A 15355-nucleotide genomic window follows, 5' to 3' on the forward strand; every position below is an offset into this window, starting at 1 on the left:
TGATTGATTTTTCCAATCAGACTGCTAAAATAACAAGCATATAAGCATATGAACATTAAGAGCAATCAAAGTAAATTTCTCGACTCGACTCGAATCGAGTAAAATAATAGAATAATTCTGAATAATAGTTATACTAATAAGGATAAATAAGGATATCATAGCTGGGGCATGTTATGAGGATGCTGGACTCATGCCCCACTAAGAAGGTGTTTGACAGCGATCCTCAATTGAGCATGAGACTCAGGGGAGCACAGGAAACTCGATGGCTGAATCAGGTGAAGCGAGACCTGTTGGCGGTCGGGTGCATATGGAGCATATGGAGAATAATGGTTGACCGGGCCATGTCACGACGACGTGCTCCAGTACGAGAAAGCCGATAAGAGAAGGAGAGAGAGAGAGAGAGAGAGAGAAAACGATAATATCTAAAACAGTAATAAAAATAATAATAATAATAATAATACAAACAATAGTAGTAACAAACGTGTTGGTAACCCACGTGCCGGGGCGTGGAGCACCATGCGTCTCCATTGCTGCTTTCTACTAGGGAATGCTGCGCTCCTGTGCATTGATATATCGTTTTTGCTACACATTGGCCAGGTCATTTCAATGTAGAACCTTTTGTATCTAGCTGCAAGCTCACCGAGAGGAATTTATATCAAACAGTTTGCTGGAAAGCATAAAACAAAATGTTAAAAATGTAGATATTGCTGATGGGAAAAAATAAATAAAATTTGTCTAGTACCTTTCATCCCACTTGCTGCCACAAAATAGAGGACTAAAGACGTTGCCTATCATACTAAAGCCACCCGGATACCATAACCAGGCCAGCATCAACGCGGTCCTTTCAGCCTGCGTATGGGGATGAGCCATCAGGCGCAACCATCGTGCGTGTCGAACAGACCGAAAGAGTACTTTTCCACCGCATGAAACTGAAAACGACTTTTCGTGCTGGTAGAATGATGTAACGTACTTTAAAGAATATATGCTTCATATTCAGGTTTTAGAATCGATTTTTTTCTTGTATACAATTTAATGGGAGCAAAAAACACTGACGAGAAAAAACAAATCTATCAAAAAAAAGGATGGTATTTGGCGCAACTTGAACATAACCAGAAGGACTGATTTCTCAAAATAAAAACCATTTAAAAATAAAAATAAAACCTTGTTGTTTGTCGGTTCACTGTGTGTATGCTTTATTGAAATAAACAAAGTTTAAGGTGCGATATTAGATGCTATGTTTATATTCGATTGCTCGCTTAGCAACCACTAGCGTACCGTGTGCAGTAAATAGTTTGTGCATTGTTTAGATCTCTATTTTTTTTATTCAGGAGTAACGATCCAAAACGGCCTAATTGCTTAAACATCTCTATTTTAGACATCAATGTAGATTCAAGTTCGTTTGAACAATTTAACATTTTGAGTACGACGTTCTGATATTTATAAAAAAAAATACATATAGTAGTTGAAGAAAAAATATTGTCAGAAAATAATTTTAATATCAAAGAAATAAACGATTTAAGATTTTCAAAACTTTTATAAACTTTGTTCCCAAAGTATGTTGTGCGTGTATGCGCTGTATACCCTGCCTTCATTCACTGTGCTTTGATTGCATTTCAATCTTTCCCTTCGCTTTGAATAATATAACGCTTAATGTATCGATATGAATGAAGCAAGTAATGTATTACGTAATAAAAAAAAATCTTCAAAAAGCGCTGCATCGCTGCAGCAAACTCGATCATAGATTCGGAATGTCAGTAGGCAAGGGAAGGAATAAAAACGAAAAATCAAACAGGCTCAACCGCCTAGGACGAGATGCGGCCTACGTTCGCGATCGGGTTGGGCGATTTCGCATCGGCCCCGTCCTTGTTCAGCAGCGCCGCATAGAGGGTGTGCATCTTGCGCTGCCAGCGGCTCACCAACGGGTAGGTGCTCGCATCGTACGACACGTTGCGCAGTGCGCAGAGCGCCCACAGGTTCTGCGGATGCGTCTGCTTGCCGCCGATCGCGACCGGATCGTGGTCCGGGCGGGCGCGCGCCACCTCCACCTGCCGTTCGAGATATCGCTCGAAGATCGCCAGTGCCTGAGTGTCGCTCAGGTTTTGATAGGCGCCCAGGAACGCCCAGTACTCCTTCCACTCGACGCCCTTGGTACGGGCGAGCGAACGGCCGATGCGCTCCATCGCGCAGTCGACGTGCGCTCGGCGAAATGCACGCTCGCCGATCCCGGCCGCCTGGTGACGGTGCGCCCGATCGTACAGCCGGCCGGTCAGCTCGCACCGGTACTGGTAGCTGCTGGTCGGTGCGCCGGGCCGCGCGTCCGCATGCACGACCACGCGGGGCGGCGTCTTCCACTCCCGCCGGAAGGCTTGCGCCTCGCTCAACGACATCGGCCCGGCGAACGCGGTGATGATGCGCAGAAACCGCAACTTCCGGATCGTGCCTACGTTGCCCAGGTCGGGTAGGTGGCGGCGCGCGAACGGCTCGCCAATGTACGGCAGCTCGACGTTGGACTCGGTGCGTATCAGCGGCACGAAGTACGAGTCGCGCAGCAGCTTGTCGATGGCCCGCCGGCACTCGTGCGTGTTGCGCTCCGGGGTGGCACTCTCGCACACCAGGTCCTGCGGGAACTGTCCGCTGCTGTTGCGCTTCATCTCGCACTGCGGGTAGGCGACCAGGATGCGCACCATCGGCTTCCAGCCGTACTTGGCCGCGAGGTGGAGCGGCGTCTCGGCCGCGTCCATCTCCGCCCCGTTGAGATAGTCGTCGAGCAGCTGGACGGTCAGCACGGCCGCGTCCGGGATGGTGCTCCGTCTGCCCGCGTACACCTTGGCGATCGCGCCGGACGCGACCATCGCGAGGATGAACTCGCCGACCTGGTTCGCACCGTACCGGGCGGCAATGTGCAGCGCGTTCAGCCGCTCGGCAGCGAACCGGCGCGGATGGGCCGTGCTATCGATCAGCAGCCCGGGCGCCTGGCGGACCAGGCTGCTCACCTGTCCCAAGTCGCCCATCCCAACCGCCTTGATGAACCGTTGCTGCAGCGCCGGCGACGGCGTAACGTGCGTGATGACTGGTTGGGTCGCGTTGCCCGTCAGCCCGCGGCTAGCTGCGTGGGAGGTGGGGAGAGAAAGCAAAAAGCGTTTTGGTCAATTTCTGGCAGCAAAAACATAAACCAGCAAGTGTGACTACATTTCCCGTGCTTTGGAAATCGTGCCGGATGGCTCCAATTATCAAAACAGGTGAACAGAGGCACCTCCAAGCAATGGGTTACTTCACACATACTCGAATCCCACGATTAATTTTGTTTTTAATTATTCCTTTTATGTAACTGCTGCATTGCTTGATTTATTGTTTTCGCTTATTGTTATTTATTCTAAAATCTAGTTTTATCAATCTATCGAAGGACAATCTTTTAATTTTGAGCTCTTGCGCTAATTCACTGAATAGTTCCCAGTTCCTCTTTCTCTTTCGACATTCTTTTAGTTTGTGTTGAGCTGAATTATATTTAAATTTGAACAAATAGGTTTTTTGTTCCGAGTTCAATTGTTTACCATTTATACTGAACCATATGTTATCCCATTTTATATTTTGGTATTGTTGTATTATTTGTGGAATGCTATAGGAACTGATTCGTGAATTGTGCTTCCTGTTGGTTTTTGTATTATTACAGTTGATAGATAAGCCATTTCTATTCTTATTGGTATCACGCTTGAATAGGATGTTGGAATGTCTGAGATATCACGTGGACTATGATTGTCTGTGATATATTCCTTAGTATGTTTAATTCCTATTTTTTTATACTATTTCCTTTAAATGTCTGTTGATAAGTAGTTATTTCAATTTAGCTCTCTTTTTGCCTTAGACATAGCTAATTAGCCGCGAGAATTTCTAGAGCTTCCCTTAGACCGAATGAAAGAGCCTAGTTTGGATACAATTTTCCCTAAGTATGTGTTGCTTATCGATAGTACTGATCCAACAAACTATTATTTTTTGATGAGGGTTTAACTCTCATGCTATGTAATGTCAAAATATTTGCACAAATTTATGCGTGGCTGCTTCCTATGTTAAGTTTGATGGTAAGTCGCAAAGAATTATTGAATATCATTCCTAGCATTTTAGTTTTGTCACTGTTTTGCAACCCATCTACGATAATCTGATTCAATGTCAATGTCAATCGACCTCGATTTACTAGCGTTAAGTGTAGCTCCAGAATCTAGTTTGAATTCTCTGATAATTCTTTCATGTCTTCTATTTTTTTAGAACTTTTTGTTATTTTAGAAATATCATCATCGTACGCGTTCACTAAGTCTTCATGTTCGTTATAGACTTTTTCTACCTTAACCAGTTATGGGTCTATATAGATCGTGAATAGAATCATTGCTATGCTATAGTTGAGGAGAGTTATCTGCGAGAGAGCAATCTGCGATTCTCGATTGTATTTTGGTACCAAGACAATTATTTCATCAACAAATTCAGGTGAAATCTGGAAATTGAGAGCCTCATTAAGAATTTAGTTAAGTGCTTTATGTACTTTATAAAAAAAGAGTTAATAGAACTTATACGATACCATCTAAACTAGGACTTTTATTCTTATTTGTTGTTCTAATTGCATGAACTACATCGAAAATTTTAATTTGCCCTATTTATAATTGCAGGGACATTTTCGCGTGTTTCACTGCTTTCCAAAATGTTTTTAAAATTATTATTGATGAAACTTTTTTAATTCTATTCCGGTTTCTAAAATTGTACCATCATTATGAGTTTTTACTATGAAAGTTCTATTTTTCCTCCGAGCAACATCTGTTTCAATATTTTATACTGTGCTCCAATGCCTTCAAATAACTATGAAAAAGTTCCATGTAGCATCACTAGTGACTCTATGTTAATAAAACTAGATGACCGAATTCTATCTAAACAGGACTTTATACTTTACGTCTTTCTCCACTAATTTTATGCAACTCCTTTTTAAACAGTTTGATGAGTGGCAGCAGTTCAACATCATATATGCTACTCAAAGTTGCTTTCGACCAAGTGCCGTTCTTAACTTCTTTTTACTTAACTCGATCAGCTTGGAAAAAATGGGAAACTCTCCTCTGTCTTGGGCAGATTCATATGCCCCCCTGACGTTCCACCAGGCCTAAGAGCCCTTGACCCTTGTTATGCATTCCTTTTTGTCTCCAGCAAAGTCTCCATCACTTTACCGTGTGAATCTATTTTTTTTATAAATTTTGCAGACGACCTAAACCTGTTTGCTCCTATTCACATTTGTTCCGCCACATTTCTTCAATGGTTCTCATGCTGGTGCACTGTACATTGCTTATCTTTATGTTTTCCCAAGGACAGTGCTCTTGCTTGCAGTCGATCGCGTCATCCTGCTTATTACTCTTGTAATTTAGGCGAAAACGGAGCAAAATGGGTACCCTCTCTCTCCCATAGTGGCACGCATTTGATTATAGTAACGCTGGAAACGATCCAATTCCAAATAAAATTCCTTTTAATCCCTATTCGTTTCGAACTCACTGAGGTTGGATTTACAGCAGTTAGCCATTAAGCATTATTTAGCAGGAAGGATACATTCCAACGCCAAAAATAAGTTTTTTAATTGGATTGTTTAATCAATGGCACGGAAATGTTAAATTTAATTATTAAATAAAAATCATAGAGAATACGACTTAAAATTAATGCAATTTTTAGCACTTTTAGCATGTTGAAGTAAATATCAACGTAGTTTCGCAGGGATGCATGGAAGTTTTATGTGTAATATTTTGTAATATATAGTATTTCTATAAAATTTATCATAAAAAAGCAGGACAAATGAATTTGTTCTATTATTAACTATTAATATAACAAAAAGTATACAAATGCTTCACGTGGTGTAAAATGGACAGCTTCTTTTGGCATGGCGAGGCTATGATGTTGCGTTTGTTCACACAGTAAAGCTAACAGGCATTGGTTGAAAAGCTTCAATTTCATCGATGGAAACGTGTATTGTTGCAATATTTTGTTGCTTTTCAATTATTGCAGTCTATAGATAAACAGAAAAACTACAGGATAACGTAAGACCAATTACGTTTCGTGGAAAATTCAAATGAATAATCATTAATATGCATAAGATGTCCGTTTTGCTCGACTAGTTCCTACCTAATAACAAATTGAACAGCAAAGCATGTAGCTGCCTTGGCCTGCTCCGCCGATTTTACGCATTCTGTACGATTGTTAGGCCTTGTTAGGCCAATACTAGAATTCCCATGCGTATTGTGGTTTCCTTTTTCCTCGTCTACCATGCTACGTAAATCGAACGAATGCAAAAAGTGTTCACACGTTTTACATTTGAAAAAAAAAAACTTTGACCTCAATTTTCAACCTTATCTTATCCACTGTCTGGTTCTTGGACTTGACTCTCTTGAATGACGACGTATACAGGCACAGCCTCCATCCTTCAAAGTGAAAATGACATCTCTCCACCTTTATCCTCCATCAACCTCTACGCTCCTTCTTGCTCGCTCCATTTCCGTCCTCCAACTAGTGTCGAGAGACGTCTGTATGCGTATGCGTAATGGTTATGCCGATCTGTTTGACTTCTATTCCGTTTTGTGCGCCTTTCGTAATCGTCTGCGCTCCCGTTTATCCTCGCTGTAGCTGTAACTAATCTCTTCTCTATGCCTCTTTCGTTCGTTCAACGAGCACTGCCCCGAGTTTTGGTTTTGTTCTTATTGAAGTTAGTTGCCAAGCAAACTGTTTTGTTTAAAACTAATTGGAGGACGAAATGCATGGGAAAATGAAATGAAATGTATTTCTGTGAGCAATTGCCAAGTAAAAACCGACACTACTTTTTCTTCAGCCTTTTGTCCCCCCGCTGGAGTGCCACCAGGCTGCGTCTTGAGCCCTCTATTATTCGTTCTTTTTGTCAGTGATGTTTATGAAACTCTCCCGTCCGAAGATCATTTACTGTATGCTGATGAGTTAACAATATATTTAACTATCAGAACACACAGCGACTGCCTTCAACTCCAGGAGTTTCTTCACTCATTCCCTTTGTGGTGTTCCTACAACCAGCTAAATCTTTGCCCTGAAAAATGCTCTGTAATATCCTTCTGTCATAACCGCAACCCTTTCCGTTACGAATATTCGCTCTCCAATTCTGTGCTGTCTCGAACCTCCCTTATACGTGATCTTGGCGTCCTTTGGGATGATAAATTATCACTAGACGAACATTTAGAGTCGGTTGTCGCAAGTGATACTAGAACGCTGGGGCTTATATATATATATAGACTCACCAGAGATTTTCGTGATCCACTTTGCCTCAAGTCATTTTATTGTTCTTTAGTTAGTATCAACGTTGGAATACGCTTCAGTTGGTCGTTGGTCCAGTCCGTTCCGCACTAAACATGGTTTCTTTTTCGCACCAAGTTTGGTTCCAACGAGCCTCCTCTCCTGTGTTTATAATCCTTTTCCCTGATACTCTTCCCTATCCTCTTCATCTCGACATTATATAATCTATAATCTTATTTACTCTTACCAGTTTCCTTTTACCCAGTATTTTAGTTTTTTTTTAGTTTTTGTAGTACAATGAAACGTTAATTCTCTAATATCTTCTACTGCAATTTTTATTTAACATTGTGTCCACATTCTTACTTGCATGAGTAACGCAAGCAAATAAAATGACAAATTATATAACATTTATTTCATTTTCCACTTGGTGGCCAAACGAAGAATGTAATACATAAAGAATGTAGGGTTGGTGCATTATTTTTGTACGTATGGAATGCATTGAAAAAGCAGCAACAAAGGGCTATAAATCTATCAAGAGGTTTATAGCTATTTACACACACATTTGATAACTATAAAGCAGTTTTAACAACCACTGCGAGCAGTGAACACTTTAAAACATGACACGATCACACCAGAACCACTAATCATTAAATTGAAAAAAAAATACCAAAAGCGTGGAACGCAAAGGAAGCAAACAGTTGAAGCGCACACAATCGTCTCCATAGAATTCAAACAGAAAGCAGCGAGAGAGTGAAACAGGAAGCAACCGAACGAAATGCGTACAGATCGAAATTTGATCCCCAGTAGCGTACTCCGCATAGCTACCGCGTTGCTGCCATGAGTCGGGCAGCAAGACGAAATAAACAACGCCAACAATTTGAAAGAGAGATTCGGATAAAGTGGTAACATCCTGCACGAGTCCGCTCAGGCATTGCCCTCCCATTGCCAATGCTTGGAGGGTTTTCGGTTCCATCCCGGTAATGGTAAAGGGTTCGCTCGCTCTTTCTCGACCGTTTCCTGCTACGGAAATCGCTTCCAAATTTTTGTCGTCAAACACTCTCGCAAACGGAAACAACAACACTTACCCTCATACCCATCCGTCGGATTGGCCAGAAACTTGTCCAGCGATGGTTTGTCCTGGAACGGTAGAAGCTGCCCCTCCTGGGATTCGCGCAGGGCGGTCAGCGCTTCCTCCTTCTGGTCGAACGAGCTAGGCTCTCCTGCGGTATGGACGTAGCAAAAGAAAAAGAAGAAAAACGCAAAAACACCAACAGCAAAACAAAAAACAAAAACAAAAAAACAGAATGAAAACACAGTGTGACTGATTATCACCTTGACACGGGCACTAACCTTCAGCATGCACAAGCGCATAAAACGGCATGATGTTCGTCGGGCTAACACTTGTTTGCAAAGCACAAAAACAAAAGCTCAACCACACAGCGACAGGGATGGAAAGCACAAACTGCACAACGCAACGGGCGATAGGGGTGAACGAAACAATCTGTTCAAAATAATTGGTGAAAATTATGAGGATGAACCTGAAGAAGTTCACTTCTGCACAAGGGTTTCTTCAGAAATGGTTCCTATAACTAACGTTCCAACAATTAGTCCAAAGTTCCTGCAAAAGGACTACGCTTATAAATCGTTCGTCTATTTAACTAATAAACTAATAAAAGCTCATGATATAGTAACTTGTTTTGTAACAACAATAAAAAAAAATGGCAAGCTTTCACAGACACATTTAGTTTTGATGCCATAAACGAGTTTTGATCTAATCCACTGATCTTTGATTTCGCACTTTAATTGTTCCTGTTTGATGGAGCGACCTAGGCGCGGTTCCAAAACTCCAACTATCAATCAGCCACCTAGCCCGCACTATGCTGTGTAATCAAAGTCTCTGTACCGATAGCGATCACAGTAGGTTGCTCTATCAGCCGGACTATTGCACAGATCACCAGATCAGTACCGAAGCACATTACATTATCGACTGCTGTCCCTAACAACAACCCAACTATAACGCTTCCATACCTTCGCAAGAGTGAACAATCGCAATCCCGGCTGTTCGTTTTTTCCAACGCAAACGTAGGTGATCAGTATACACTCTCACTCAAAAACACACACACACACAGATTCAGTGGAACACTTGTGCACGACGCGACACACTGTATTGGCTTCCACCGCGGGAATAGTTGGCTACTGGCACGGGCAAAAGCTAAAACAATACTGAACCTCGGCACCTGGGCCACTTTTCTCGTTTGCACTCCGCCTTTTGGCAAAGGGGGGGGGGTGGATCTTTCAACACTTTTGCTCCCCGTGATACGTGCCGCGCTTTGCAAATGAACGACGGAACGAACACGAACGAGGGGAGCAAACCGATAAACCACATCCTGCCACGCACGCCAATTGTGCCGGCCCTGGCCGCTGGGCGATGCTTGTTGCGACCGATGCGAGGTTAAGGGCAGCCGAGACGTGCCTGACTCGCTCTTGATTCGATCCAGCCAGGATGTAGATCGAATTGCACGCCACGACGGCACGTTCTGCTAACGCGCGCGCGCGCTGGCAACGATCGACGAGCAAAGCCGGGACGCAACGGACGGAAATAGTGCTTGCCTCGAACCTCCCTCGAAGGGGGGGCGAGCAGTTTTATGCGATGCTTGTGGTAACAGCAGGCGGTCTCGGTAGGGTAGGGACGCTCTGCAGCAACAAAACGGTTGCCACTCTTTTTCAGCCACGATAAAACCATAAATGTTTGCGGGCGCGCCCGCACACAAACACACACACACACTGTTGATTTGCCTGCCTACTTGCGCTTCCCATTTACGACGAACGGGTGCACGCATCATGGGACCACGCTAACCGTCCTTCTCCTCTGCCGGACCGTGCCTACCGTGCGAAGGACAAAATGTTTTCTGTCGGACCCATGCCGATTGAACTTACCGCGCACATTCGCTTCGCACCGTCGGGCGTTAGCTCGACGCGCTTCACCTTTGCCAGCGTCTGAATGTAAAGCACAGCCGTTAAAAGGAAAAGCGATAACATTAACCAGCGTCATCGAAAATCATTCAACGAGAGCGAACGGAGCAAGCGATAGGTTGCGCTGCATTCCTGCCATCGTCGCTGGTTGTGGTTTGCTGCTGTTTTTTTTTTTTTTTTTTTTTTTTTTTTTTTTGAGATAGCGTTTGCCGTAGCGCTGCATCCGGGGTTGATGGGGAGAAGCAGCAAATCGATGACGGTGCGTTTCGCTCACCGTGCGATGGGGCACGTTTGAAACGGTCCCGTAGCGAAAATACTACGCAAAGCCGGGTTCCCCGCTTGGTGACGCGCTGGCAGGCTAGCGAAATGTGATCGTCTGTTCTAAGCAAACAAACAGCGCAGAAAAGAAAGAACGGAAGCAAGAACGATAAGTGGCTTGATCCCTTTGTCCGTTGGACGTTGAGATGTGGTTCCAGCAAACGTTTGCATTAATCACCCCCTCATTCAAGGGGAAGCTTGCCACTGGACCTAGATTAGAAGAAAAGAAAAATATGATTTATTAAAAATACGAAAACCAGTACGCGCTATTTTATTTTCTATTTTTTTTAGGTTCGGGTGGAGTTCTGTGAAGTAGAAGCATGTTTGTAGCGACTAGAATTACGCAACGCAAGCAAGACGGTTCCTTCCTGCCTCGTGCTTTATCTTTAGAAAACTAGAGGGGCTGGAATCCAAGGCTCGATGGCTGACACAAGCATTTCCCGACTGTGGAGCATTCCCCTTAAATTCTACGTGTACGGGTATTCCCCGATATACGCCATGCTCGATGTATGCGAGTTCGCTATACGCTATATTCTGACAGTTCTGTGAGCAAATTGCACTGACTTGACACATCGAATGTCAAATGCAAAATAAATTCCTATGTGATCGAATTTGAAAAACCTTTTTAAAATGTGTTGATTCTAATCTCCAGTTGGAATCAGCTCAAATAACTAATTTAATCGCTAAAACCTACTACTTCAAGCGAACTTATGTAGTGCAGTTATTAGTTTTCACAGACGATAAGACTTTCTGCTTCTTTATTTGTTTAACCTTTGAACACTGGCAGTACGCGCTGATTTTCTGCGGAGTACACAGTACAAAGTAAGAGAGCGGTGAGAGCGTCTGGTCGGTTTCCTCTCTTCTGATCCTCTAAGACAGATGTGTCAAACTCGTTTGTTCGGCGGGCCACTAGTTAACCCCAAAAATCTTTTTCATGGGCCGCAATATCTAATAAGAAAATCGATTCTCAAGGTGTTTCATCTCAAGTCTAAGCTATATTCACGTTTGCATTAAATAAAAATGACTTTTTAAGCTGGCTGTAGAAGAATGTGAACGTTGCAAAAGAACGAAGTAAATAGAAAAATAAACAGCTACACCAAACATGAAATAATTCTCAGAAAAACTGTATTAAACAGGTCCTTAGTTGTTTAATCGTCATATGAAAACCAAATTCGTGTCTTAGAGCTTAGCTCAGGTCGCTTGAACAATAGAATTTAGTCCTGAAGTTTGGTCTTAAAAGATACCTTGCTCTTAAAATTCTACCTAGAGCGAAGAAGTTAATATGCATTAGAATAGACGAGGCGACAACAATCCCTGTTACAATCTTGTAAAGTCATTCTATGATATTGTAAAGATTCTAGTCTGAATAATAAGCAGCTAGCCCATTATGAGGGGCATGGGATGTTCGACTAGGATCAGCGATAGAAAAGTGTTTTTGTAAACTTGTTTCGGATGGCCTTTAATCTATCTATTCTATCTTTTTGTAAAGGGATCCAAACAATACTAGCAAATTCAATTAGCAATTAAGCAATTAAGTACTTATGACGAAAACCAAAATCCAACCAATACTGGTCCTGTCTGCATTACATCACCTTTTCTGGTTTAAGTCCTGCACACGACCTAATACCGGTCCTGCACCTAGCTACTGAACCTAGGCCTGTCCAGGAACCGATACTGAACCCAAATCGGTTCTGGAAATAATACTGGTCATACAGGTCATGGAACTGATCATGAACCCATCACGGCCCTATAACCTATCATGAATCCATACTGGTCCTGAAACCTATCATGAACTCATACGGGTCCTGGAAACTACCATGAACCCAAAACAGCCCTGGTACCTATCATAAAGCCTTACTGGATATGGAACCAATGATGAACCTACACCGGTCATGGAATTGAATGTAAACCTATTAATTACCTGGAACTTATACTGAACACATACCGGTCCTGGAACCGATCATGATCCCATGCTGATCTAGAAATTGCTCCCGATTTCATTTATTTTCAGAAACAGTTCCAGGAGCTTTTGATTCGTAATGATATTCTGACCTGGTCCAGGTCTGGAACCGATACAATTCCAGTTCCAGTCGACAAGCCATATCCGGTAGTAAATGTGCATCGTAGGTATAATGAAGGAATTCGGCGTAGGAATTCAGCGTACGAAATAGCATAAGAAATTTAGTACAATTTATACATTGATGCTAGGTCTACCTTCGATTTTGATCAATTCCTCCTAAGTTTTCACAACAAAATTGTTGAAGTAGAGCTTTTGCATTATTTTTGTTCAGACGAATTTGATGACACACAGTCAGGGGATGTTGGACCAGTTCGCAGTGTCGAATCGAAATTTCTCCTAAATTTACCTGAAATAGTGGTATTGATTTTTGGCGTTATTGTTTGCCACTGCGAAGCTAGTGGACGCAATTTTTGCTTCCTGCTGTTTAGATTCCTGTTTGTTCATGTTTCCAAAGTACTATTTTACTTTTTGGCCGGTTGCATTGACCTCCGGGCCAAACTAACTCAGCGATGTAGCGACATGTCCCTCAGGTTCCATTTTCTGCATCCTTTGGAGCTTCATGTCGCTCAGGGATGTCGACCATTAAGAACTGGGCTTAAGAACTGGGATGCTCTGATTGTAGTCTAATAATGCCAAGATGTTGTAAATACCGGAACAGGCTTATACGACGTCCACAAACTGCCTCACGGAGTCCGTTTTAGACACTACGGGGTACCGTTCTTTGATCGCGCCCGCTTTTAAACGTAGTTGCTTCACTTGTTTGCCCATCATGGTTAGAGTTCGACTGATAGAGGTGTCAAACTTCGTCCAGAAACTCATAGGCTACTAAGGCTGATAAAGCAGAAGAAAGTTTGTAAAAACAAGTTAAGGTGAACCCATGGAAAATCCACAAATTTTTATCCATTTTTTTAATGCAAACGTTAATCATAACTTCGTACCGTAACGGGCCGCATACAGAACCCTCGGGACATGCTAGTTTGACATACCTGTTCTAATACAAGGCCAGTGTTGCAGCTCAGAGCAGCAAGTTATCTCTCTTTGTTGGTGCTGCCAATTCTTTCGATGAGAGTTGCTGAGATGAAGTACAGGCAATAAGCATTGACATAATCCGTATACTAAAATCGTCAGCGCACAGAGTGTAATTTTTTCTATCGTATTCATTTCTATTTTTATTTTTAAATGAATAATTCATTTTTCTTCATAATTAAATGCTAATAGCTTAACAAACCTCCTATTTTTTGTTGTTTTTACTTAATCTTATATACAATATTAGGACATAAACTGATATCAAGGATAACTTAAACAACCTATCTGCCTTTTGGTTAATTGATTGTACTGTTTTGCCCAACTGAGACTCGAGCCGCTGTTTCGTTGTCCGTTTTGTTTCTGCTTGAGCTGCGCCGCATTGCTTTCGGAGCGAAGGTGCTTCGAAAACACGTTTGAACATGTTTCCATGCAAAAATGATGCTAGTCGTTGCCATTGATCCATATTTTAACCCATTGCGTACCTAATTTGTTTACAGGGGTTTACTACTAACGTGGTGGACAATTGTGTTTTCCAAATCGAGCAGTGTACTAATCATGTGGATAGTTTTCTATTGGACTGTTGGACTGACACAACGGAAACGGATAGTTGAAAACCAATGGCCTTGGCTCAGATAATTAATAAAACTGTTATGTCAAATTAGTTTTTAATTAATCTTGTTCGTTTTCATACAAGACACAATGGTGCACATTTGCACTAAAAGTTGAGGAGCGAAAGGAATATAATAAACTGAAACAAAACATTTTAAAACACGACAGCAAACAGGTCCAGAGTGTTAGCAATAAAACAATTGTAATGAAAATGCGAGTAAGAATGAGAATGAAAGTGAGAATGAGAATGAAAGTGAGAATGAGAATAAATGCGAGAAAGAGAGCCGCACGAAAAGGAACTCACTTGAAGATGAGGGGAAATTTGCAGTGGTGAGTGCCGCACTTTTTTCTCCGTGACTCCCTCTCTGAGAGCCGGGTTGGGAACGAAAAAGATAGATGCGTAAATAAGCTCGTGGCTTCCATCGCTTTCGCACATTCATTTTTGCTAACCCACCGATCACGCACACATACGTAAACGCGTTTCGCACAAGTTCGCTACAGAGAGAGAGCACAGCGATCGTCGTTGATCGTCATTCGATCGTTGAACGTTGAATCGTACGGTAACGCTGCTCCAGGCCTCAGCCTGACGTTAGAGCAACCAAGTGGTAGAAAAATTCTAAGTCAAGAAAAGCATTGGTAAAAAGCATACCCCAACACAGTGAAACGGAAAAGTGATAGATTTATTTTTTTTAAACAGTGAACGTTACGTGTGGTAGTGATAGTTGGTACGTGTGCTCTGTAAAAATGTGTAGTGCCAAACTCGAAGCAATCTGTCGTTTTTGCTATACGATACAACATAGGTAGAACTATAGAATCTGGAACAGTTCCATTAGGTTTGATGTAGATTGTTTACTGACAGTGACTTGAGGGAAAAATACGAAACTAATTTGCTATCATGCGAATTATTTGCCGAACTAGCGTTAAATAGATTTTGGTAATATTTGTTTAGTTTATATCACGCTGCTAAGCGTTTTTGAGTAAAATTGAAATATCATGCTACACTGAATTTGTGAGCTTTGGAGCTTTTTTTGCATCAGCAAAATACTGGCATCCTACGTTTGGAAATCTCTCAAGTGAAATATGGACTTTGCGTGTACAATCGATAATATTACAAGTTTCACGTCACAGTTTGCCACT

The 15355-nt window shown here is 42.3% G+C and overlaps 1 protein-coding gene across 2 annotated transcripts; it reads right to left on the reverse strand.

The window, feature by feature from the left end:
• Nucleotides 1-1160: 1160 nt before the first annotated feature.
• LOC120958160 (ankyrin repeat and LEM domain-containing protein 2 homolog) lies at nt 1161-12986 on the reverse strand. 2 transcript variants are annotated; one of them, XM_049606145.1, is made up of 3 exons: nt 9301-12986; nt 8358-8773; nt 1161-3106 (listed from the first exon to the last, which is right to left on the reverse strand). In XM_049606145.1, the coding sequence occupies exons 2-3, from the start codon at nt 8641-8643 to the stop codon at nt 1803-1805; spliced, it is 1590 nt and encodes a 529-aa protein (XP_049462102.1). In that variant the 5' UTR covers nt 8644-8773; nt 9301-12986; the 3' UTR covers nt 1161-1802. The 2 variants fall into 2 exon arrangements, with proteins under 2 accessions (XP_049462102.1, XP_049462113.1); XM_049606156.1 differs by having other exon boundaries at nt 8358-8492; nt 8623-12986.
• Nucleotides 12987-15355: the final 2369 nt, after the last annotated feature.

Source organism: Anopheles coluzzii, chromosome X (genome assembly GCF_943734685.1).
Source record: "Anopheles coluzzii chromosome X, AcolN3, whole genome shotgun sequence".
Classification (NCBI taxonomy): Eukaryota; Metazoa; Arthropoda; class Insecta; order Diptera; family Culicidae; genus Anopheles; species Anopheles coluzzii.

Coding starts and splice junctions, on each gene's coding strand:
- LOC120958160 (XM_049606145.1), bottom strand. CDS start 8,643: ATGCGCTTGTGCATGCTGAAGGTTAGTGCCCGTGTCAAGGTGATAATC. Junction 3,107..8,357: donor TCCGACGGATGGGTATGAGG/GTAAGTGTTGTT, acceptor CCTCCCACGCAG/CTAGCCGCGGGCTGACGGGC.